Below are 27,807 nucleotides of genomic sequence, written 5' to 3' on the forward strand. Positions count from 1 at the left end.
TCTAAGTGACACTGAATAGCTTGAAAAGAAAAAAAATTGTTCTACAACATCTAAAAACTAGACGAAACACGATACGCAGTGATATTTCACGCTATAATGGTAATAAAAAATACTGCCAATAATAATTAAAACTTGAAATATGCACACATGTGGGTTTGTTTAGATCCTGATGTTTCATGTTGGCTCACTAAATTTTCTTCAAGCATACAGCAAGAAATCATAGATTTATATTGTGGAAACCACGTTTATAGCAAGCATGCCAACGAAATATTACTGTATGCCTCCGGCTGAAATATGAACACCTGGCTTATCACTGATTTATTAGGCACATGGAATGAGTAAATGCAAAAAGAAAAGCGTACCGCACAAGAAATTACTTGAGGCAGTTCTCGAGAGGCATCTTATTGGATATTTACATGCAGCGTCATAACGAAAGCTCTAATTATGGTGGCCACAGCCATAAGTAAACCCAAATCAACCGATGGCAACAATGGGCCGTTAACGCTCATGCTAAGTAAACAATGGCAGACGATAACAATTACATTAATATTGTTATAAAAACTGACAACGGGAGCGATTCTATAATTTGCGCAACTTCTCAGAATGGCAATTGCCCGCTTTACCCCTGCACTCTTTTTTTTTTTTTTATGAGCTGCTCATGTGCCGCGTGCTTTTGTCTATTACTATATAGGAGGGATCCTTGGCAGGCCATAAATTGCACAAAAAAGTTATTGCGCATTGTGCAAAGCGTGCATAGCCTGCTGTGATATCTCACTTGTGCACTGCTAAGGAGTAGCTGCACTATATCTATGTGCAGCTTTTCAGACCGCACAGGTGAGAAAAGTTGTCTAATGCGCAGGTTGCGACCCCACAACAACGTTAAATGTTTGCCTACGCGGTGCCTTTTGTCGACCTGTGGCACCAACCGTGACGCAGATAGAAGGCTGTCGTCCTTTACCTCTCCCCGAAAATGCATTCAAACGCCCTTCCTCTAAACCTACAAACAACATTTTAGACGACTCACGTGGGAATTTTTTGAGGCTATAAAACGGCACTGCAAGCTCGGTAAACGGCACTGTAAACGGCACCGCAAGTATACTCGGTAAGTAATTTTCCTTTCCGCTCACGCCAGCGTATGTTCACGAAAGAGTACAAAGATAGAAGCGGGAGTGCACGCAGTTTGAACGAAGTTGAGCCTGGAAGCCTTTCTCTGGAATGCCTGTTTGTTCTTGATGGACGCGCACAATATGAAGCCATTTACAAGTAAGCTGTTAAGCCGAGTTCCAAACAGATTTCTCGCGTAGGTGGTGGAGCGCGACGGGAAGTGAACGGTATGAATTGTCACAGCAACTCAAGCTGCGTCGCACCCCTGAAGGTGTTTGAAACGTCATTCTGGAGAATTCAGAAATAAGAGGTACCTTGCGTGTAGCTCATTCAAATATGCGACCTCTTAGTGAAGTTTTTCTTAGCCAGTAATCCGTATTTTTTATTTTTCACGTCGTGGTCCCCCGGCTCCACGATAGATGTCAGCCAGGATGAGCCCAAATCTTTGTTTTGGGCATATATTGTCAGCGCTTTAATATTGCTGAGATAATTTTCTAGTGTATGTTCGTGAGATATTAAATGAAAAAGGCTACGTCTCGATAGAAATATCGCATATAAGGAAGAATACGAAAAGGCTCCGGCTTGTCAAAGGAATTGCACCGGATATATTGGAGGCGTCTGCAAAGCCTTGATTAGATTTCGGGCAGTGGCAAAACACATACCTGGGACTTCCGAAGGGTGTGAGAAATTCCTTATACGGCGTCACTATCTTTGATGTATGATTTGCTAGGATTATCATACACATAACCCGCCGTAGTAGCTTAGTGGCTATGTTGTTCGGTTGCAAAGCGCGAGGTCGCGGGATAAAATATAGGCCACGGCGGTCGCAATTTGATGGGGTCGAAATGCGAAAACACCTGTGTACTTCGATTTAGTGCACATTAAAGAACTCCAGGCGGTCTAAAATATTCCGGAGTCCCCCAATACTGCCTGTCTCATAATGAGATCGTGGGTTTGGCAGTAACCCCCCATACTTTAATCATACAGCTGCGAAATGTTTTTTTGTGTTGATTAGGTATTCTACACGTCGTTCTCTCAATACATGCTTCTTCCTGGCCTCATCATTCATCTGCTATAATCACCATATTCTCTCACGCTTCCAGTAGAGACTAAGGCCAACATTTTTATTTAAAAGCAATGATACTTTTGAAGCGACTCCTACAGCACAGCACGTTGCTTTTTAACTTCTATAGCAAGCATGCAATAAGCAGCACAATTGGGCGCAGTCTAATGTTAATATGGGCGCTAAGGAACATATACCTATATATATGTATAGTTACTACAGTTGCTTAGGTATTGAAATGATGGCAATTTCAGCTAAGCCGGAACCTTAGAACAACACGGCACGTGTAGCAAAGTATGATTAGCATTTTTTTGTACTACATTGACCGCATTCTCGCTGTTTCGCTGTGGCCGGTGGCCGCACCGCGAGCTGATCCGTTGCCTAGCAACCGCCGCAGCTGGCAGCGTCGCTCGCCGCGCCATCTGACGTCGTCTGCTCGAGTTACCACGGCGCGGCGACGCGCCGCCGCCGCCGCTACAGTTGTGTTGCAAGCGTTCGCTCCTTGCATCTGGCATGACGTCAGACAGAGGAGGAGCCGGTGAAACCGCGTTGCAACAGAGGAGGAGCCGGCGTTGCATCGTATATAGTATATATATATATATATAGAAGGGGCAGCTCGGTGCGATTCGTCGGCAGATATGGAAAGTGAGTCGGAGAGACTGAAAGAAGCCAGGCTTCGTCGTCGGAACGAAAGAGGAGGCAGCGAGCCGAGGAGACGGAGGAAGAACGAGCCGCACGCCTCGAGAAGCGTCGTAAGTACGAAGAGGCCAGGCGAGTGGATTCAGACGAGGATAGCACCCGAAACGTGTTCAAGTCACTGGACGACAACCCCTTATCCTCCCGCCTCAACGACCATCGGGCCGTATTTGTGGCAATTGAGAAACAACAAGATAAAGACTTTCAAAATAAATGCGTTACGCTTTAAAAATATCTAGTCTTTAATTTAACCATAACTTAACGAGAGGTAGCATCCAAACCTAAACACTCAGACGTACGAAGCTAAACGATAAAGATGTAACCGTAGAGAGAACCAAGCTAAACAATAAGATTAACCGTACCTCTCGCTGCGCACACCCAGGCATAACTGAGTTAAGCCACAGCGAATTTTTTTCATCTGCCCAAAGTGTCAAGTGCACGCACACGACATGCACGACACTTTATGCTAGGGGGATTAAGCACACGAAAACATATTTATTTAAATGACGCAGGTGCTCTCTATAACGTACGTATTGCCAGTATTTTGACGTATTTGCATGAGATGGCACTCGATGATAGGTACCGAGCGCCACATGGAGACCGTTTTCTTTGGCAAATGGTACAGAAACACATATGCCTTGCTTTTCTTCGTACGTTTTATTAATCCACCTGATACATCAGTGTTTTTGCTTCAATATTAGGCTTAAATGACGTATTGTTACTTACCCGTTAGCCTAGGCTGTTTAAGGAACGCCATTTTGAAGGCCCTTACTTCGAAGCACTGCCTATATTTTACAGCAGAGGATCGATTTAATCTGACGTCATAGAAAGGAGAGCACCAGCTTGAGGTTGCAAAGAACGTACGTTAAGAACACGCGTTGAGAGAAGTTTCAGACAAATCGACTGTGACATGAAGATGGAATCACAAAATATGGTGGGTGGTAAGGTCAGCCTAGACAGGGTGTGCAGACAGCCACAGTAAACGGTATTTCCTTTACCATGTGAAGTGTCAAATATGTGCAAGTGCTAGAAAAAAAAAAGCTTTGAACAGGTACCTTACATAAATATTTATGGCTGAAAAGTTAGGTGCTAATTTCGCCGCATGCATCACATAGACAGCATTTTGAGCACTTAGATAGGGTTTGGTGGACAGCTGAGTGTCGCTTGCTGCACTTGAGAAATCTCTCCATCACGCTGTTAATAGCACCTGGCTTCAAATTGTCGATTTCTCTACATGTAAGAAGCAAAGCATTCAGAATAGTGAAGGAGTGAACAGCTATTGAGATACTAATGTGATTACGTTAGCAGTTCTGGGACGCGTCCAATAAACATGTTAAACACATTTAACAGCGATCTAATAAAACAGCAATCTTGGAAGCCAGGAAAATATTATGCAGGGGCATGCATTTTATCGTGTATTTTCACTCGGAGGCAAGTAATGTAATGAGATTTTCAAATTTATTTTTGTACTTATTTTTTTGTAACTGTGGACTCATTTGCACGTAGAAAATGAGTAGCACGATAGGGTGTTCGAAAGTTGAAAATTGTCAGGAGGCACACCCGAATAAAAAAAAATTGATAATATTAAATTTTAACCTGCAGCAGTAAGTTGCTTAGAGACATTGTACATAATTTTAAAGCGAACATTTTAAACATTGTATAGAAAGAACCACGGACTACACAGAAACAAAGTAAGAAAAATAAAGCAGTAAACAAAAAAAGAATCCAACCAGCTTAAAACTCCCGATGAAGTGCAATAAGTTGTATGTTAGCGATTAAACAGGTATTTTTTCTAAGGCGAATTTTCGGTGTAATCAATAACATAAATGCAATAACGAACATGATTACAGTTCACATGAGATGCTATTCCATTTTAATTTCCCAGAAAGACGGTGGTTTCCATCCAATACGTAGTTCTGCTTTTGACACTAGAAGGCTATGTTACTCTGCAAATCCCGTCTTCTTAGCATTGTTGAGATTTCCAGCAGTGAAACTTTCAGCGATACCTCTTTGGGTAGAGTATGAAAAACGAAGATTGATTGCCTATGAGAAAACAACTAATAGAGAGGAAGAAGTATGTTTCGGTTTCTATAAATCGGGGGAGATTGGCGCATTAATGGGTTGAATATGACAAGTCTTAGAGCCTAATTTTGAAAGCACTGAAGGAGTTTGAGGTGTGTGTTATATGAGTATCCCCAAGCTACCCCTGCAACCGTGTCGCATGTGTTCTCGACAGCCCAGACACAGCGGGAAGAAAGTTGTTCAAAGAAAACTGTAAGGAATCAACAGGTGCTGCTCACTGAAAACTTGGGCTTCAAGTTGGCCAGCTCCGCATGTTGGGTCCTTGTCATATTTTATCCCCGATATGTCTGAGGGTAGATCAGACAGCTCTGTTTTCCATTTGACTCTCCGGCATCACCAGAGAGAAGGGGCAGGTAACATGAGAGACACGGGGAGGGATGATATGATGATCAACTTTTTTATTCGACATGCTGGCAACAGGCAGTAGACGGGGCCACGACAGGCAAGGGAGAGGAGAGATGAATGACAGAGAGAGAGGAGGGCTGAGCCCCATGATGGAAAACTCTTGGAGTGGGGGGGGGGGGGGCTCAGTCCCCCCTGCTCCCCCCCCCCTCTCCTGGTTCTGGAGTCCTTGCATCAGTATAATGATGCCGCGCACTTAGTGCCAGGTGCCAGCGTCTCAACAAAAGCGAACTTTGAAAAAAAAAGAACAATGACTGTGCCCACCCTCCAAGCATTCAAGGAGGACAAAATGGTGTGTCGTTATGGTGGGCTGTAGTGCTTTGTACCTGCAGCAGCGACAATAATGGCCCGGCGCTGACATTAGCAGCGTGCCTCTTACATACTTCAGACAGCTGCTAACAAAATCCGGGAATCTGTAATGATCGATAAATTTCGTAACCCACGTTGCAAAATTATCAACCTGGTTTGGATTAATACAAATGCTGTAGCAACGAGTAAAGCTTTCTTACTGTTGTTTTCATTTATTCAAATAGTTTAGCGTTCTATTACACTGGGGTCCTTGCCCAATTTTGTCCCCGATATGTCTGAGGGCAGATCAGACATATATTTAGTCCATTTCACCCGCCGCCATCATCAGAGAGAAGTCAAGTCCCACGGTGATGTCATGAAAACCATGCCAATTTACCGGATGGTGTAGTCCGTGGTCACGTCTCTAACATAGGTCGCATAGTAATTGACTCATTGCGTCTTGCCGTCTTGCCGGACAGGAACGTCTCCGCTATTCTACAATACGTGGGACAGAATGCAAACGGTTTGATAGCATTTACTTAACGAATTTAAAAAACACATAGATATCTTCATGTAGGTTAGATCTGCATGACATTCTTTTAGTAGACTGTTTGTATTGTGTAGAGTAAAATTAGTACTTGAATGTCTGGTTGCAGTTCACAAAATGAGGTAACTAGTTTGCTATAATTGTCAGGCACAGGCTACACGCATGCTCTCCTGGCCGACCCGGCCTCCTTTTTTTTCATTAGCATCTTCAGAGGATTAGGAAGGAGCCATCGAGGTTTCAAAAGAAGCTCTTGAGTTTTCTAGGTTGTTCTGAACGGACTTATGGTGGTGTGCACGTTAGATCTTCCCGATCACGAAAGACTCAATGTCCGCGTCGTCAATCGTATGTAACTGCTTTTTTAAAGTGAACAATGACAATGTTGAAGTTAAAGCTGCTTTGGTACCCCATCTCTGTTGATCGGAAGGAAGATTGGCAGCAGAATCAGTAGGAAATACTTCTGCCCAGAAAGCTGACAAACTCGACTTCGAGGAGAGTCAAGCAGCATACGAATGCGAAAATTACAAGGGAATCTTTTTTAGCAATTGAAGATACCATAAATCGACCGCCAATTTCTCATCTTGAATTCCAGTGTGAAAATACATGGTTTGGCCGGATTTTTTTCGTCAATAGAAGGCGCTGCATATTACGCCTACAGGAAAACGTATACAGACGCACCAGTCATGAATGGAATAGCTGATGCCTCTAACGACGCGTGGTACCGCCACAAGAATATAGTAAAAAGCCTTGGTATGTACGTTGCCAGGAAGCTTCAACTTATCTAATGGAGCAAAGGGAAATCAACCATTCGCCAAAGATCACGAACAAACGCATTTGACTGCATTGTAATGCGTTACTGACGGAAGGAGCATATTTGTAGCGTTCAATTTGAATAAGCAACTTGCAAAAGCATGCAACGGACTGCACACAAGGAAAGGATGAACTACAAACAAAACGGCTGTGTGATGGGTGTAATCGTTATTTTGCTTATGTCCTGTACTTTGGAAGCTTAATTAACAATTTTGCTTAAGTTATGACCGTGTTGAATTTGTGTGGTTATCATTGCGCTCTGCACATGAAAAAAAAAATAACACTTTCACAGTCTTGCGCGGTGATCAGCCAGACCTCTAACGCACCCTTATGGCACAGACTATAGAAGCGACTGCTAATTCTTGCATCGCCAATTCATCTCACAGATTTCTACCTTGCTGTTCGCGTGCTTAACGTACACATGTATTTTTTCTTCACGGGATAGCCTATAGTATAGTGTACAGGAATAGGGCAGTGCGTTGTCCTGGCGGCAAAAACGAGGCTATTTTTCTATGACGGCCTGGGTTGCTGGAGCACTCTGATCTACTGTAGCGTCATCTGTCGCTGCAACCTGAAGTCATTGCTGGCAAGCGGAGCCTTAAGGGTGCAACACAAGGCCTCAGGGATCAACAGTTGCGGCTGTCGCGGAGGTCACGCATGTGCGTGCGGAGCTCTCCGATTGCTTGTTGCGGTTTTCCCTGCCACGTTTGCCCATGTTTTTATTTACACGGCAAGCGCTGGGCTTGTAAAAAAATTAAGGGGCCATCATGGTTCCTGCAGAATGATTATAAACATTACGGAATTAGCTGTATACATTGGCTGAATTCTTGCCCAACGGCCCCCCTTAGCAGAGCGAAATGTCCAGACGATGGTGGTAGCATTTCTCACAGAGCATTAGTTTTTCTTCAGCGAAACTTGCCAACCACTTTTCTGGCTGATGCAGCGTGATAGGAATCCAGTGCAATGCACCTGGCTCAGTGCAGGTGCTCCTTCCGGGAAGTCTCACCCTTGTGTGTTTGGAATACTTTGATAACAAAACGAAATGCAGCAGGTCTAATGAGTTCAATCTATATGCAGCGAAGCACGCACGCACGCACGCACACATATATACACACACACACACACACACACACACACACACACACACACACACACACACACACACACACACACACACACACACACACACACACACGCACACACACACGTACGCACGCACACACGCACACACACACGCACACACACACACACACACACACACACGCACGCACGCACGCACGCACGCACACACACACACACACACACACACACACACGCACGCACGCACTCACACACACACACACACGCACGCACGCACACACACACACGCGCACACACACACACACACACACACACACACACACACACACACACACACACACACACACACACACACACACACACACACACACACACACACACACACACACACACACACACACACATCCCCCCAAACCACACACGCAAGCGCGGCCGCACACAAATTATGCCGAGTCTTTTGCTGAACGGAGTTGCTGACTACTAGCGAATAGGACGGACGCCTTGAATACAACATCATGGTTTCAGAAGCATTATGTGCACGTGCACGTAGCGCAATTCGAATTCATTCTAACCACAAGAAGCGTTTACTCCCTCATTACCCTGCAACAGCGGATGTGAGGTGGTGAGCGACAATGGTGGTGGAAGGAAACCCACGGCGCGCGCGGTACACGTACTCTGTTTTGATTGGTTGGCCTATTCGGCAAGAGAACAGCCAGGCCGCATCACCTACGGTAACGGAACCCGGCAAGGTTCGCAAACCTTCGCTTTTAAAACATTCACGTAAATATTGAACGCAACGAGCAGGCGAGCGTTTGCCTTCTGCAACCTAAACACAGAGCAGACGACCATGAACCCTACATGGTCTGTGACTGGAATCGTGCAAGCTTAGACGGCGTTGTTGACGTATCCTAACAGTTTGCCGTATTTTTTTGCAAAGTTTAATAATTTCAATTGTGTCTTATTTAATAATTTCATGGGGTCTCAGCTGCAGACGCTGATGTCTGCACCTAATTCAACTCGGCTAACACGGAGCGCTTTGCTTTTAGACGGTGAGTAGTACGGTTATAGAAACCGGGAAGGAAACAAGCACCTTTGCCGAATCTGGCAAAACCCATCTTATGACGAATGTCGACCTTAATGTGACTAGCATTTTAGAATGCATCGACACGCCGTACTGCAACTGCCGAAACGCGTCATGCATGAGACACATACTAAGTGGTACATACCCAGTGACAGAAGTTCGGGTTAGAAATGGTAATTGAAGAGCGGCACATACCGTGCACGGTGCACAAATCAAGTGACCAAAATTGACATCCGAGACGTTCATTGAATTGCGGCACATAACAAGCTTCACATAAGAGGTGGCGTGAATAGGTTAATGGAAGAGCAGCACATAATTAAGTACTGACCAGCAACACGATTTACTGTGAAACGAGTTAACTGATCAGCAGCGCATACCCAATATCACATGTCAGTGACCCAAGTTGTCCTAACAAAGGGTCTCAAACGCAGTTTCCTCATCACAGCAGCCCGACGCTCTAACTATTGGACCGTTCACTACCCAGTGACCAATGATGGCGTGAAAACGGTTAGAGACAGACATAGACAGAGTGACATGCAGTCTCCCTAAAGTGCGTGAATTACCGTCAGAATGCTAATAGCATTAAAAGCGTATATGATTGAACGTGGAATACATACTGGCAAAAGAAGCTGTGAAAAGCACAGATCAGCAATTCATGTAACTTTCTTTACAGGTTTTATTAGGACCATGAACGCCTTTATCTACGCCACAGCGATATGTTTTGTACTTCTGGCGGCTTGCGGTAAGTACCGCTGTGTTGCATCACAATTGAATTTTCGTTTACCAAGATCAAATCGCCCACAAAGCTCACACACATACACACTGTGTGTGTATCGGTGTCAAGGCGTTGGACAGCCAGCTACTCCTCCAGGTCCGAGCGGGACATTTGTGCCTCCCACTGCTTCAGGTTTAGGATTTTCTGTATGATTAACTGTGTGTTAAATGTCTGTGACTTTTGTGTGCAGTCCCATGATACAGATAAGTTTTGTGTCTGCATTTTTGTCCGCCACAGTGCGCCCTTCAGTTGATAGTCGGCGTTTGTGTGGTCTAGTTCGCTTCTCTTGTGTCCGTGTCTGCACGCCTTACCTTCTTTCACGGTCAAAGGAATAGCCTGACCCCATAAGGCTTGTGTGAAGGGATAGGCAGTCTCCTCGGTTGACGCTGTAGCTATAAGTAATTAAATATTCTCAAACATTGACTAAATAAAAAGACGAACCACATGCTAAAAGCAGACACGTTCGTAAAGAAACCGTGGATTTACACAATATGCAATCGTGATGCCGGACAGAACAAAAATACATGTACCAGCAAAATTTGCATTTCGAATAGAAATGCTACGCATTTCAATACTTCCTGGGCTCATTCATATATAAAACCTAGAAAGTATTTACTGTGCTCATCATGAATTTTTTATTGTGAATAAAATACTTATATATTCCGCGGAACCACACCATGGAGCCTTCTCAAACGGTAAGCTAATACATGTTATTAAATACTGAGCACCTACAGAGCACATAAGTTAGTCACGTATATATACTATGTTATGCCTGCCACTATATATGCTTGTTGTGCGTAGTGATGTCGCACATGAAGCATACATTCATACCTAATGGGTTATAGCTGCATGTAATCCCTGGGTAATATAGGTTTAAAAAAGTGAAAATTTTCTACTCAGGGAAGGTGTGAGTCGAAGAGACGCAATCATTCAAATACTACTCAACGAAATGTTTACGATGATAGATTTAGAGAGTAAAGATGAAATAGTTAACAATTTTCCGTCCCCTGTGGCTTTGATAAAAATGTTAATTGTGCAGCACTATTGAATACGAAGGACCACGTTTTTAATGGAAGGAGAAAGCAAGGCCTATAGGCGCAGAAGCTTGCTCTCAGGTCTACTATTTTTCAAGCGAAGCTTGTATTGCCTGACTCGGGTCGGCGACGGTGTTGGTGTTGGCTTACGAAAAAACCAAGCTCGAATTAACTTCGCTCTACTTAACCCCAAATGTTACCTTACTTAACTCTATATTAATTAACTGTGCCTTAATTACCTTCGTGTTAAAACCAAAGGTCCTGGGTTCAACTGCCACATAAGCTCGAGGGTTCGAGTCCCACCGAAGGTCGTGGGTTCGAGTACCTGAATTAACCCTATCTTAATTAACTCTGCCTTTTATGGGCATGTTGAGCGGCATCGGAGCCAACTGCGGAAGAAGACAACGAACGCGAGAGCAGTGACACGAGCGCGAGGGGCAGTATGGGAAAGTTGGCATAATGAGCGGCCTCGGAGCCAGCTGTGGAAGAAGATGACGACGACGAACACGCGAGCAGAGGCACGAGCGCGTGTCTGCATGAGGAAAGCTCACATGACTTTCTGTACCACACGCCCCGTTTTCTTCAACGCCACCGTCGGATGATGCACTTAAGGCTCTCGCCTTAATAGTGTTCGCCGCACTTCTCAGTGCTCACACTCGCCAAGCATCCAGAATGCAACTTTCATTCATACCCTGGCTGCTTGCTGTCGACTTCTATTCTTGCCTTTTGTTACACAGCGTCACAAGACACCAAATGCAACGACAGCATCTTTGGGGCATTTATGCGGCACTGGAGCTCCATAAAGACAGGACTAGAGGGTAATAGCATTGGGGGAAGTGCGGTAAACAGTAGTGGGCAATTGGCTTGTGTGTGCGTGGCGAGACAGCTTGAAGCACCCGCAAGTGGAGGAAACAGGCAAATGAAGGTTCGATATGAATTTATAAAGTATTACAAGACTTGTCTGTTTTCTTATATATTTTTTTAATATACAATGTCGAATTTAATTTTCTCTGTAATGTTTACATTGCTTCGCAAATGAGGAAAAAGTCACTCTTGAGCGTGAGCAAACGTTAGTATGTAGCCGTTATTTTATGTAGCAAACCTAGAAAAAAAATAAGTTGTTTGCCATGAATATTTATTGTGCATAAAATATTTTTTTTGTTCTGCTGCAGAAGCGCATGACGAAAGCTCCTCGAGTGGTAAGTTGATAAATACGATTTTTTTTTGTATACACTGGGCGCCAAGAGGTTAGAAATTAGGCCACACGCATGTAATTGGTTATTTAGGGCATTACATACGCCGGTATTATGTACTCATGTCGCACATAAAGCATGCATGTATACTTAAGAAAGCTATGTACACGCAGTGGCTTGCTGCCACAGTTTTTCATAAGAAAAATTAAAAAAATATTCGTTAAATAAATTAGCGTAGCTTGCACTGGAGGCGCAATGCTAAAGAGACAGCGGAGCTGATGGGTACCTAGCTAGTCCTGGCTTTTCGGCTAGGCTAAGCACTACCAAGTCATCCACAAGGTCAGCGCATGCGCAGATCTCAACGCGGCGGTGGAAACCGGTTGCGCGCAGTGTCTCCGAGCTGCTACCGAGCTGCTGCCGACGCCGCCCGCGTTTCCCCGGCGCGAACGCGGGAAACGGGGAAACACGGGCGGCGTCGGCAGCAGCTCTGCGCGTTGCCTCGTTGGTGCTGCTACAATTTATTTCTCTATCTCGCTCTCATTCGCTCTTTCCCTCTCCAGAGCATTGCGCGCACTGCGCGCATGCTTTCCTTGTTGTTGCAAGCATTGATTGTTATAGCAAATGATTAAGCGGCTATACGATGTAACGTTAGCCGTTTTATTAGTTGCATAAACTGTAGCAAACACTCGCTTACTAAACTAACCAGCACATTGTTACGCCCGCACAAGCATAAAAGAACACATCTCACTCGATGACCGCAAGCACTCGCTGTCAGTACGCTCTCGTGATGAAGAGCAACAGCAGCGGTGACCGAATTCTTTGTCCCGCTTCTCGCTCCAACGCGAACTAAGTGCGCGAAAATACAGCGCAAGCGAAGCCGTCAGCTATCTCCCGTCGTCTACCCTTCGACCCAGAGCCGATCGCCTCCGAGATAGGATGCGCGCGGCCACGCTCAGCCGCCGCAGCTGGAGTAGAAAAGTAAATGCGCACCAGCCTGCCCCACGTTAGAAGACGGTGTGGTAGAAATGAGCGAAAGCTTGCGAGGGTGAGTCGACAAAGATGGTTCCTTGGTACGGAGGTGTCTTCTCGCTCTCGAAAGTGAGTAAGTGCGCGTGAGAAGAGGCCACGCGCCCTCCCTGCCTTTCTCCCTTGCGAGCGCGAAAAGACAACGCTGCATCAAGCCACCATCCTTCTCGGCTCACCTTCGCAAGCTTTCGCTCGCACCTGCAGCATAAGTGGTGTGGCCGGGATGTTATCGCACTCCGACTTCATACGGAACATCACGACGACGGCGAAAATTCGCCTGGAGTGTCCATATCATAGCTATCGCAAGAGAGGAAGAAACGGAACCAAAAAGACATGAAGCGCAGATGACCGTTAGAGTAGACCCTTTGCACGGCGACCCCGTGGGCGCCACCATGTTTGATCTCGTTGTGATGCGTCCATTTCTTGCCTCAGCTGCCTCTGTGTTTACAATGGATGTGCATGACGCCCCGGTGCGGCTCAGCACACCTCACCTCTGTTTCGGAGGATATCGCGGACGGTGACTGGATGAATGTCACGAAGCTTTGGTCACAGCTTCAGAGAACATGTAAGCGCTTTCTGAGCTCATTATGCCTTGTCCAAACGGCGCCAGCAACGTATACGTACTTGTACTTAAAGTTGCGCTTGAAATGTATTCGAAGCCAGCTGCCTAAGCGTGCCCCCCTATGAATTAAATCAGGATCAGTGAGTATTGGTATTAGTTCTTTATTAGACAAACCCTTTGAAGCAGCGGCTTATCACGTTCGTGACAAGGTGAATTTTCTCGGGGTGCTCACTGACTGCTTATTTTCTGCCTTATGTCCCGCGGGTGTGCTTAGTTGCGTATAATTGCTTTTGTTGCGCACAAGGGGCTTGGAACGTAGATGTCCTGTACTTTGTAATAGCGTTTAGCAAAAGCGTATTATTGCAAGCCACTCGCTTACTCTGTGGGCAATCACAAAACGTTCAGCTTCGAACATTTGTATGCTGTAGGTGTAGTCGCCATCACCCATGCTTCGACGCATTTATTAAATTGTGTGCGCACTCACTTATTGATGCGAAAATATCATATGGCACATTGACCGAAAAAGCAGGCGTCTGTAGCAGCATAAAAGTTCCTAAATTCCCATCGACTTCGATGCCACATCACGTGCGCGCCTCGACGGAGCGGAGCGAGCGAAACCGAAGACCTGCTGCCGCTTTAGCGCGCCAGGCGTTGCGTGAGGGTATAGCCGCGACGCCACGTCACCAAAGCACCTCGACGGAGCAGATCGATACGGTTACGCGACGCCGCAGGGCGAGACGGGTTGTCGTCGGTGAAGCGGTCGCGCCATCTCGCTCTCAGAGCCGGCGCGCTGTACGTATCGCTCTTCTTCACTCCCATTGGGCTTAGCTGCTGCGCGCACTTGTCGGCCTAGGTGGCCGCTGCTGCTTCTTCTGTTTCTCGTCGCGCAGGACGTCGGTGGCATGAGGCGTGCTTGATTTCTCAGCAATTTTTTCCAAATTATTCCGGTCTACAGCCGACATGCTAACGTAGGAACTGTGCAGAAAAATATGATAACCGGCACCGCGGACGTCATCTCCTACTCCCAATCCGAGTGACGTAGTGCATGTGTAGCGGCTAAAGTCTTACCACTCTTCCAGTGAACCGCAAACTTTGCAGCTGCAGTGACTGCGCTTAGTCAACCGGGGAGTGATGTTACATGGCGCTTGCGCACGAACGCAACAAAGATACCTTGAGCGCGAAGAATACCAGGTGACGAAGAAGTGTTGCACAATCTGTCAGTCGGCTCCGCTGCTCTATCCCATTGTATATATTGCGTAAATACACACTCTTGCTTTTAATGAACGTAAGCGTAATGGCCGTATGAGTATTAATGCGTTGGCACATTTTAGTGAGTTAACCAAGCCGGCTGCCGACATAAAGTTTTTGCAAACTTCCTATGGCTAGTTTTTATATACCGCTTTTTCTGTGTTTCAGATGAGGGTGATGATTACAGTGGCGGATGTCCATTTTATGTTGCTGAGAACAAGACTGGATTTGGGGTTAGTATTCAATGTCGAGTACGTTTTGGGAGACCCTGACCCCAAAGGGCCGGTTGCTATAAAACCGCAAGTATTGCTCTTGCGTTTATGTTGCACCGTGTGTAAAAGCAAATATTCATCCTCTTCTTGAATGCGCAGTTGGAAAGACGACGACAAAGTGTTTCTTGTGTGGATCCTTAATTTATTCGCGTCTCATGTTACGGGTATTTTTGCGTGTTTTCTGGGGGTGCCGCTCTCAGGACCTCCGGCGATGGAAGTTGAGTCCGCTAGCTGTATGTATGTGCGAGACATCAAAGTGTCTTAACAAGGTGGCTACCTGGGCTAGCTGGTGATCACACTGACAGTAAACAGGACGAAAACAAAGAAAGAAAAAACAAGGGGACGAATAGCAACCGGACGGGACAAGCGCTGACTTCCAACTGACGGTATTTGTGCGAATATGTACACATTCGCGAAAAGGTTTATATGGAACGAATTTGCAACGAGAAAGAAAAAGAACCTGTTTATCCTCTGATAAAAAAAATGCAACGATGGGTTGCAGCATTCATGAGCGACTCTAAACTGTTCTGAGCCTATATATTAGGATCACCTGAAGACAGCGGTGTGTTCCGTAATGTTTTGTTGGTTGCATATGATTACGCGGAAAGGGCGTTGTGTAGCGTCCAACTGAAACCACCAGCGCATGTGTGTCACTCGAGGCGTTGACCAGACACCTTGAGGACGGCAACCTCACTGTCTTCAGCGAGTCCGCCAGTTGTACAAGCACAACTGCGTGTACAAGCAGTGCGCAAAAGAAACTGCCAATTGCATGACTTGCGCGGCATACAGGGTCGGCATTGTTTGTTGCTCACTGCCGGGGATGTCATCACTTTGGCAAGATTTCAGGTGTAGTCTTGGGCGCATCTGCATGTCCAGGCGAGAGTGCTCCCGGCACTTTGCGAAGAGAGCGTTCTACTTCCGGAATGCAAACACCTTGGTAAAGTTTCGCGTGTAGCACCAGAATGCGTCGATGTCTAGCATAAGGTGGACAGCTTTCCTCCCTCACCGTGTTGACACTGTGGCGAACAACCAAACAGATCCCGTATCCTCTAATCCTGTGGACCACGCTGACCTCCCCTGCATGCGCCTGCAAATCATTCCCCTAAACTCCTTGCCGGGTGGCTGACAGAAGCCACTAGCGCCGATGACCAGCGGTACGTTTAAGAGTTTATCAGCGCTGCACCGAAGAATGCCGCAAGCGAGGCTCTGGACCAAGGTCCTTTCAACACTTCCACCCAGCATGAAAATAATGCTTTCTCTCTCTCTCTCTCCCACTGGACGAAAACAGCGTGCCGAGCATGCTGCTGCCGGTAGACGCCGACGCTTCTCCTGCCCGCCACTAGAAATATCGCGAAATGATATTGTACTGAAAAAAGTGCACGGCAACCGAGAATGTCGGCCTTGTAGGCCCCGAAATTTATGATGTGGTTTGTTTGCTTTTCGTAGGACTTCTAGTTGTACTTCATAGTAAATAAAAAATGACAATATTTTCTTTAAAAGGTCCTGAAACGCCATTTTCAGGTTTCCATTTTGCTCTAAGTTTATTCTACACCTGTCATAGAACGCAGAGCAAATGTATTTAACAAGATTGACCCACACAAACCCAAGTTATAAGTAACAGAAAATTTAAAAATAAGCGAAATAATCTACCCTCTACTAGAATTTTCGTGGCTTTTATGTGCACATTTCACTCTGCCATGACGTCAAATGGGGACGCCCTGTAGCAACAGGCCATTAGCAGAAGTCGGCGCTCCTTGGTTGCCAAGGATTTTGAGTCTGTTGGGGCCATTTAAAGGGCCTCGGTGATCGTTTGATGCGCGGTCTCATCTTTGAAGCCATGGCGTCACGTTTATTGGTTACAACAGCTTCCGCGAGGCCGCCTTTCGCGCGTCAAAGGGCTCGGCATGTGATGCACCGTTCGCGTTGTTGCAACACCTCGACCGTGGCTCTGCAATACCTAAAATTATTGTAAAACGTAATGCAGTAGCTTTTTTCGCAGTACTCGATATTCTGCGAACGTAAATTGCACATTACATTTTGATCTAACCATCATAGAGTCACTCATAAAGTCACGTCTTGTCTATGAAGTGCGTAAAATGATCGCGTCGAGGCGATACCAGCGGGGCCGCAGAACAAGCTTTCCCTGGCATGTTACGGGACACCTTTAATAAGAGCACTTTCTACGCTAATTCACTATGCAAAATACTGTACCGCTTGTCATATGACATTGTTTGCAGCACACTGTGTGCGTTTGCACGTGTGGTTGTATAGGGTGTGGCCAAGCGTAAAGTAATGTGTTTACGAGGACAGCTCCATCAACAACTGTAGCTATTTGTTTCTTCAGCGTCATTCATAGGCTATATCGCTATTTATGTTCGATTTTGAATAACCTTATACATTTCCGTTTTATTCTGGCACAATTTCATTGATGGCATTGATACAGCGAGCGTGTTCCTAGGAAAACAATTACAAAAAAGTCGCAGTTTCGCCCGAAAGGCGAAGCATCAATTGCAATAGAAAATTAGTAGCGAGCTATACGGAGTAAGGATAGTAGTTTTATCGGCTACATAAACTTGGACACATTCGCTGACTAACTGAATTAACAAGCATGGAGTCAGCTCGCACAGATCACACTCGATTACCGCAGACAACCAATGTCAAAACGCTGGCGTGAGCAATCGCGGCTGCAGCAGCGAACGAAGGTTCGTGCGGTCTATCGCTTCAACGGAAACTGAGCGGCCGAAAGCATGGCGCATACAAAGGTCAGAGCCGTGTTGAAGATCGCTTTCAAGATACGGTGCGCGCGACAGCCCGCAGCCGCACAAAGTACAAATACGCAGGTGGCAGAGTAGAAACCGCACCCCCTTCCTCCCGAGCTGATTTCCCGCTTTCCTCCCCTCACTTTTTTTTTTTGAGTCGCCAGATCCCCTTGCGCCAGGTCGCAAGACACGAATTTGGTGCCGCACCTAAACGTCGCCTCCCCTCCCTTCCTCCCATCCCCCCACGGCCTTTCGCATGACAGAAGAGGTCGCATTTGCTATCCGCCGTGCATTCGTTCTCTGTGAATGCTGTGCGTTCCTCGTGCGCTTTCACTCGCACATACAGCATTTGGCGCGCGGCGACGATGTTATCGCCCTTGGAGTTTATACGGAACCTCACGGTGACGGCGACGATGACGCTGGCGGCAGAAATCCGCGTGGAGTGTCCCTGTAATTGCTATCGCAATAAAAATGTGGAAAACGCTCATATCTTTACCGCGCCGGTAAAACCGAAACAGAAACCACCAGCAAAACGTCGAGACTAGTTGGCGTGCTAACATATGCACTATTACGGAAGTTCCACCCATGTACCTTTGTCTTCGCTGCCACAGGAAGTTGTCACCGCTTATAATGGTTTGTACTCAGCATGCCCATGAGATTTAGCGTTGTGTAATTTTGCATTTCTTTTTTCTTGGTGTGGGAGCTGAGATCAAGTAACAAGCCCTAATTCGAATTGAAACTGGCACTGCCAACTTGTTACGTAATCAAGGTTACCGGTGGCAACCGCCACAATTCGTGGTATGTGAGATGCATGTGCAGAGGGCATAAATATCACATATCACTGATACGCATCACGTATTATGCAAAACCTAAGGCTCTTCAATGCCTCCAATAATCACACCGTTACGTCAAATAGTGTATTCCGCGGCGCAATGCGATTGCCTTTGTACACCTCGTACCTTTGGTAGTGCTGAGAGTTGCGTGTGAGAAGGAGTATGCACGAACCAGTCTAAAACAAAAAGGAAAGAAAAGCATCCTCGCTGCTTCCTTGTCTTCAACCTAAAGGACGGAGATGACAAAGAATGGTGCTATGGCCCATACCATCCTCTTCATGCTCGGGACGCCGATCGACATACTGAATTGCATAAATATATATGTTTCACTATAGGCTATTTTATTCACCTTCTCACAGATGATATAAGGAACAGAGCAGCGTTGGATACAATGGCTATAGTTGATGTACACGGCACTATCAATGTCCGAATCATTATATCGAAAGTAGCGACACATCCTCAGGCGCGATTTATGATGTCGATGAGTTAATCATCGACAGAAAATGCCATTTTATACATGTACGTAGCCGAGGACAATCACGTTGTGTGAGGATCACATTTAAAGAAAAAAATGACTGCGGCTTAGCCCAGGTACCCTTGGATATGCCAAGCGAAAGCTTGCCTTAGCCTAGTTAAGTCCTGGTTTCAATTGGTTAACATCTGACTTAGCTGTAATAAATATACTTAGGTATACACTCATCGCTAATCCGGGTACACATTATAAGCCAACAAGTCGACGCGTTTTGCGAACCGAACGGCTGGCTCTTCCTCAGTCTCCGACGCAAGCTTCGCGTGCTTGGCATTCGGACCATTTCCAGCGAAGCAGCTCGCCGGGCGTATCCGCGGCGTGGTCAGACGCCGGCGGAGCTCGGCGGGGCGAGTCACATGATGCGTTCCCAAGGCTGCGGCGCAGCTGCGGTCAAATGAAGGTCAAATTGCTGGCGACGCCAAAACTCGGCTCGACTAGGTTAGTAAAGCTTTCGCTTTAATAACATTTTGTCACACACAAAAGTCGGATTTTTTCGTCATGCAGTGTGGCCTTTCATCCCGAGATGCCTGATATGCCGTAAGTGTTTAGTAAGTGGGCATATCAGTAGCATATGAAAAATTCCACCATGCGCCCAAAATGCTCTGAACAGCACAACGATGCCGATGAAGTCACAGTGATGAAGTACAACAATGAAGTCAACGAGGCCTCCATGAAGCCTCGTCGAAACACTGCCCCATTCAAAAGAAAGAGCTGAAAGTCTTCAAACAAATCGTGAAGACAACTCAACGCAAATACAGGCCGCTGCAAAAGTGTGACGTCGTGCCCACCAGACACCGTCTTACTCTACTGGGAATTCTAATCACATCGTAAGAGAGGCGCTTCGTTCTCCAGTTGGTGCTTCCATGCCCATCACCCGCACTGACATCATGGTGTCTGGTGATGCAGTGTATATGTCTGTTAGAAATTCGTTGCTTGCGATGCCGCCATTACACCCTCCCGCGGAATGATGGCAAACAGTGGACTACCGCGCGCACAAAAAACGGCTGAAATCGAGTGCAAGGACCAGACAATCAAGTAATCAAAATCATCAAGTCTCTGATGCAAGCCGTTCGTGTGTTGAAAACTGACATGCAAGCACACTCTTCTCAGGGTGTGTTGCGAGTATTGGATCCGGTTTTTGTAATACTCGTAACGCAAACAAGAGGCTGCGAATGTTCGTTGTTCCAGTAGGCTGCTTGAAAAACCACGAAAACACTTTACAGGAGCGTAGGGTTGACCTGCAGAGCGGAAGCATTTGCAGCTCTAGAAATTTTGACTCTGCATAGGTTTAGTGAATTTTAGGTAAACAGCATGGGTTTCGTCGAAACTTATACAGCAATTTTATTCATTAGGGCGATCTACATTGGAGCGAGCTGAAGCGCTAGTGAATACGACACATTTTATAGGGCGCCTATATTCTATATATAGATCTTAAATTGCAAGCACTGATGCGGAATGTACGCGTGAAAGAACCCATAGATATGACTTTCGGCCACTTATTCCCTTTAGGTTTTGGCGCCAGACAGTTCTTGAGAAATACCCAGCTTCATGCTGTTGTCATGTTGCATCATAAAAACTGAAATATTATGGACAGCGTTTTGGGTGTTTGCGCGTTCAAGTTATTTTTTTTTGAACTACAACCTGCTGTTTGCCCGTCGTGCAGCTTTTGATTTTATGCAGTTAGAATTCATATTTTTTTTATGGCGAAAGTGGAGTCTAATGTTTCCCAATTCAAGGTAGACAATCTGTAGTGTTGCATAACATTTGTATGAATCAGCCTTATGTAGATATTCGAGTGGGCATATAGCAAGGCCTTTAGGCTTAATGGATTCGTAAAATATTTGTTACTTCACCAAGAACACAGAATCGGCGCAGAAAATAACAGTGGTGAACGGTAAGATACTCTGTGTTTCCGGCAGCATTATATGTGTAACACCCATCTTTATTTGCACAGACGCCTGTTCAATGTGAGCATGAATGCCAGAATACTACCGAGACTCTAGAAAACAACACACGCTGCTATGTAAGTATTGATATCTTTCAAATTGACTTTTTTATCTGCTTGCTCCTTCGATATTTTCTTTTTACTGTGCCAGCGCATCCTGTAAACATAAACATCCTCTAAACATCCTGTACACACGAGCATGCGCGCTTTTCTGTAGACCTGCAAGAAACTAACACACAGGACATTTGGTCTAATTTCCTTCCTGTTACAATGCCGAGCCAGATGAAAACTGTTGTCTTAGCCTTACACCTTCACCATTATAGCTTATTTCAACCAGGGATGTGATACGGGAGCTATTTTCAGCGAACAAAGTACTTTGCAAGGCAATTTACAAAAATATGCAATTTCCCCTGTCATGAGAAACAGAAACGCGATAGCTAGCGCAATGTTATGCGGATAATGTCTTAGAAGTAGTACGGTAAAGATGGAAGTAAACATTCGAAATTGCGTTTGCGAAATTTCCTTTCGTCAGGAATGTTCAATTCATCGACGCTGGCAACACGAACAAATGCTCTAGTCCAGATAGTATCCGTTTCTTGAAGTGATCTTACCCAGAGAACCGCATTCAAAACCAGCAATTTCTTTCTTTACTTGCCCGGTTTTATGGTTCGGATATCTGGACTCGGAGTGCCACGCAAGCGCATCAAAGTTGATAAGACTCTGGGAGTCGCCAAAGCAGGCAACTGTGGCAAGAACAAACGAGAGAAATCACGGAGTAAGAAGCAATGTCATGCCATTGTCTCAATTGCGTCAACCTCACCTTCGCCGTAATGGCATGGACTGCTCTATTTTCGTCATGCTCTAATCCCCACGTCGTCGTACTGTTGTGGTTGTGTATCCTTTGCCGTCATTACGACGTCCTTATGCCATCTTCGTCAACCCATTGTTGTCGCGCCCTTGTCGAGCCGTTCTGGTCTGTGTGGTGGTTATGCAATTGTCACCGCTTTCAAGTTGCCGTAAACGTGTGGCAATTAGATATCTCGGCAGGTTTACCCCTGCAAAATATATTTTGACCAAGAAATTGAGCCCAAAAGGTTTCAGTCAACATTTTCTTCATAATTTTTACTTTGCATTTCACATCTCACTGCGGGCTTTTTGAAAAATTCGTTCACCTTAGCGCTGGTTTATGGCCAAGCAGCAGAAAACCTGGTGTACAGCTCCTCCTAACTCGTCAGCCAATCGCAGCAGTTAGCTGCACGACTTCCTTTTGGAGACGCTGTAATATTCTCTGCTGTAAAATAGGCAAAGAAAAAAAATTATTTGACTGAATGGTAACTTCTTTAGTGTTTCTTGATTACATATTTATAAGCATCTCACATGGCACTTTTGAGTGATTGCGTTAGTCGCTGGCAGAAATCAAAGTGATAGGAAAAACAGCTATATCGCTGTAATGTATAATTGAGGAAGCTTGGTGCACTGAGGGCAAGCCGTCATTGAACCTTCCTCGTGGGTACGGGTGTTCTGTGGCTTAACTGCCAACACGTAGCAGGTGAATGAATGCTGCAGGTTCATGACTTGGCGCCTAAAGGAGTTATTGCTGGAATCTGCCGGAGAGGCACTTGGGATAGTTAAGGTAGATCAACCGAGTGCAATTCGAAATCAATGAGCTGTATGATTCTTTTGCTCAGACTGCACTGGCTGCCCTCACTCTAATTTTTCGCTAGCAGTGACTCCTTGGTCAAAATAAATAGCGTTGCACGTCGTCTACTTTATCGGTTCTGCTCGACTGCACCACTAAGATTACGCCTCTGTTTGCATATTTCTTGTACACGCAGTCGACTTTCATGCAGAATTACTAGCTATGAATATTAATGGTAAGCTTTCGTTGCGTCTTCCACCCACTTTGAGGGTCAGTCAGTCAGTCAACAAACTTTGTTAAGGTCCTAAGGAACTACTTTGATGGTACTATGGTCATGTCGAGTAAACGCAAGCCGGCTAATCACTACGAACGGAAAAAAATAAATATGAGGTTGGAAACAGAAAGGCAAAGAAGCTGGGTACAGAAGCAGAGTGCAATGAGTTTGAATGAGACGAAGGCCTCACAGAAACGTCGGTCAGAAAGAGATTGTATCCGTTACATTGTGAAGTCTGATGGAGAATGGGTGCGTTTGCTGGCTCGTAAACGAAAACCGGAAGCACGACGTTTGGCTGCTATGTGCAAAGAGGAGCATTAGGAGTACCATGCGCAGAAACCTAAGCCGAAACGCCAGCAGGTCAATATATTAAATGGACGCTAACAGCAAACACTAAATTGATGTGGGCTGTTTAAGTACCATTCCATAAACCTCTAAATGCTTGTTTCATTACAAGAAATGACTTAGTTTACGAGAAAATTGCATCTGAAGGTTCCGAATACCTTTATCGCAATTCCAATCTCCCGCCACCTAAACGGGGAGTGGTGACGTTTATGCTAACGTTGATGGACGTATGTGACTGGGATCCTGGGTTTTCTTCGTCTCCATTGGAATTACGCATGCAAGACACACGCGAGTATTTTCCCTATAAATAAAAGCACGAAAGAAGTGTCAAAACAAAATGATGGACGTTAAGGCGCCTTCGAACAATGCGAAGCAAGTAGGGTTCACCTTAAGCGTTTCCTGGTAAAGATTACGGTTGCATTACGGTTGCGGTTGCCGTGAAGCGGTAACTGCAGCATATGAGCCAGGGAGTGAAGTCACTGCACTTTCATATGTAGAAGAAGAACCCGAGTAGCACCTCATCTCATTTGTGTTGCGATAACTCTATGGAAAGGCAACGCATATTTGGGACTCGCGAAGAGCAGCGTGAACATGATAAAGCGGTGACGTACGGGGACAGCAACGTCAGTATTCACAATAGCATCGTGCTCAGGCTATAGCAGGACGCAGCGGTTCCTGCCCGAATCAAGCCACACATAGTTAGGACGCCTGAAGAGCACCACGAATACGTTGAGCGACGAAAGGAACAGCAATGTCAGTATGCACAACGGTGTCGTGCTCAGGCTCGACAGAACTCAATTCAAGGCTATGTCACATTGGTCTATCGGATCAGGTGATACCACAGCTTCGCTAGTCTACCACCACACAGCGTTTTTTAAAACAAAAATTGACTTATATTTTTTAACCAGGTATAGCAGTACACAGATATTGATGAAGAAAACAAACAGCGGTTTATCTACAGCTTTGTAAAATAAATTATGTAAGTTGCTTAATGGTAGCTCTTGCACTAGATAAAGCCGAAGATAAAGAGCACCGTTAGCTATATCCCGTACCCAGTGCCAGAACATCAAATATATGCTTGCCTAAAACGTGCAACGGGCGAGTCGCCCCATGTCATCCTCAAGATCAGTGGGGGAAAAGTGGCTTACATACGTAGAAGCGCTTGTATAAAACGCAACCCAAGCCTCAGGTCCCCTCAAATGCGCCCAGGCAAAGCTGCAACAGGTACATAAAAACGTGCCATTTTCCAAATTTACGTGCTCTTTCATTCCCTCAAAAACGCATTCTTCGGCCACCAAAGTGTCGCCTGAGAGACAGCCATCACATCAAGCTCTACTGAGCCCATATACCCGCAGTGAGGAACACAAAAGATCCCGCGTCGTTGGTTATACTTCATTTCGGCGCTATACCATATTTTCTTTCAGCCGCGAGGCCTTTGATCACAATCTCGTAGAAAAGATGCCATTCCGAACACACTCAATTTTTGCCGCCGGGTGCTTGGGCAAGTTGGTGCGAAATTGTTTGACTGCTGTTTCATATTTTCTGACAGGCTTTTTCCCTTATATCATAACATAGTAAGTTAAAGGATTTGGCAAATTTTTCAACATATTCGAAAGACCATATGCACAGAAAATTTCATGGAACGTTTTTTATCAAAATAGCCCAGAACTTTCGGACATTGATATTAAGAGGCATAACCAGTCATTCATTTTATCCCCAGTTTCTCTAGAATTTTGGCCATTTGCTTTCTTCTTGTAGCCTTAATTATATAGAACTTTCCGCACTTGTAAACCGAAGGTTTCAACAGCACTCTGTAGTTTGTCGGTGCGCATAGCACTGATAAGAAGATTCGCAATTCTTTAGTTTGAGAACAAAATGAGGGCAACAATTGAAACTTTAACAATATCGTAGGCTGTAATTGAAACCTAGCAAACCCCCGAATTTAATGTCACAGAATTATCTGAAAGGACACACTCTCGAATTTCAGTTCAAATTATAATCCGCAAATAGAGAACCCTGTAGCACTGTTAGGTTCTTTACGTTTTCCTTTAATTGAGGCTCACATCTTTCAGGATATTGGCGATGATGTACTCTTTAGGATGACGCCAGACCTTCCATACGCATGCCCAATTGGAACCTGCAACAAGGGGATTTGCGTGCGAAACGGTAAAAACGAGACGTGCTATAGGAGAAATCGCCAAAATCATCATGAATAAAGTTTCCTTTGTAAAGAGTACGACCGCTCCACTTTATTTTGATGTTCTTTTTATCGCGGTGTGTTTTACACCTCATGTAACAAAAGAGGACGAATGTTCGGAATGCACAGGCCTTGGGGATCTCTTTGATTCGGCAAATCAACTGGTTCATCGAAAACAAGCTGCCTCTATTCAGAAAAGTTGTGAAATGTGATTTCCTGCATTAACTTCCTGCCAACGCTGATACCACAAAAAAGAAAAAAAAAGTTTAATAACCGATATCCAATAACGTCAACCAAGCATGCATACGAAAAGCAAAATGTCACGTTGTGGTTTTCCACTCACGTTTTACGTCAAAAACTGGCAGCTTATGATGCTTCGTAACAGCAACTATGAACCTGTAGCATTAGGAGATGTAATAACTAAATGTTCATTTTTCGACGTTCCCAAGAATTTCATTCTGCTCGTTAAGATCACCTGTGCAATTTTTATTAGCTTACAATGTACTGCTTCTTTCGGATAAATGTTCGTAGTAAGTAAGCTGTCTGTGTACGAACATTGTCTTTTATGGGAAATTTCTTCGACGAGAAGCAATATTGCTAGTGGTTCATTTAGGCTTTGCCTAAAAGATAGCATAGTCTGGCAAATACATATAGCATAGATAGATAGATAGATATAGATAGCATAGCAAATACAACTTAGCCTAAGTTGTGTCTAAGAAAGATCACGAGAATGATTTTGTCGCTGTACTGAAATTCTTCAACACGCTTTTCACCTCCTGAGCCGCGATGCCTTGCGCAGAGCAGCGAGCATTTACTCACTATTCTTCCACTTCTTCCAACTTCTGCCAACTTCGAAGCACTTGCCTTGAGTCGTCGGTGGGCAAGAACATCCGTGAGCACATTCTCCATACATGTGCGCTGAATGATCAACAGGCCTAATTTCGCTCAGATGTTGCTGCGAATATGCGACGCTGTTTTGCAAGCACGCACTCGAGCTATATATATATATATATATATATCTATCTATCTATCTATCTATATATATATACTTGTGGTTACTTGTGGTTATATGTGGTTGTGGTTATATATATATATATATATATATATATATATATATATATATATATATACTTGTGGTTACCCGCCGGGGTGGCTCAGTCAGCTAAGGCGTTGCTCTGCTGAGCACGAGGTCGCGGGATCGAATCCCGGCCCCGGCGGCCGCATTTCGATGGAGGCGAAATGCAAAAACGCCCATGTGCTTGCGTTGTAGTGCACGTTAAAGAACCCCAGGTGGTCAAAATTAATCCGGAGCCCTCCACTACGGCGTGCCTCATAATCAGAACTGGTTTTGGCACGTAAAACCCCAGAACGAAGACCTTTTATAGTTTGTGACCTATATATATATATATATATATATATATATATTTATATATAAACAGACATTTATGGTATGTTCGGATGTGCGGATTATTATTGCTTTAAGGACCTCTTAGACTTACAGTTTCACCCACAACCCAAAGGCAAAACAACGACGCGATAGCTTGCGAAGGATACAGCGCAGTGAGGCTTAGACTGCTTCGCGCGGTGTTTACTGGAGTGAACATTATAGCAGATGCGAGTGAGAAATATCCTTTAGAGGAGTAAAAGAAGCGTGAGTCGTATTTGTTTTTGGAAGCAGCGCCTCGCGTGAGTGAAGTAAAAAAGGATTCGGCGTTTCTATTCGAACTTTACCAAAGCTCGCTAACGCTAACAAACGTACTTAACGTATTGTACTTATTTATTTACTTGTAATCAAATACGTTCCTTGGTAATTTCGTAATTTACCGATTACTTCTTTGCGCGGTAACGGTCTGCGTAACTAAATTACATTCTTCAGTAATCAATTACATGTAACCAATTAAATTTATTGGCGATACTAGGTGTAAGAGGAGACGTTGCGTTTAGCACTTTATTTTCGCGGGAACTACAGCAAGACGCGGGAACTAGATGCCCTGGTCGTCCAATGCGGCAGCCTCACTGATGCGCA

General features: G+C 45.1%; 1 protein-coding gene across 1 annotated transcript; it reads left to right on the forward strand.

The window, feature by feature from the left end:
* The first annotated feature begins 1,232 nt into the window (after positions 1–1,232).
* On the forward strand, positions 1,233–25,820 carry LOC119445988 (evasin-1-like). The gene is made up of 7 exons (XM_049663778.1): positions 1,233–1,263; positions 9,824–9,891; positions 10,593–10,620; positions 12,132–12,158; positions 15,157–15,221; positions 21,336–21,404; positions 25,657–25,820. Exons 1-7 carry the CDS (start codon positions 1,233–1,235, stop codon positions 25,798–25,800), a joined length of 432 nt encoding a protein of 143 aa, XP_049519735.1. The 3' UTR covers positions 25,801–25,820.
* Positions 25,821–27,807: the final 1,987 nt, after the last annotated feature.

The sequence above is a fragment of the Dermacentor silvarum genome, chromosome 3, assembly GCF_013339745.2.
Source record: "Dermacentor silvarum isolate Dsil-2018 chromosome 3, BIME_Dsil_1.4, whole genome shotgun sequence".
NCBI lineage: Eukaryota > Metazoa > Arthropoda > Arachnida > Ixodida > Ixodidae > Dermacentor > Dermacentor silvarum.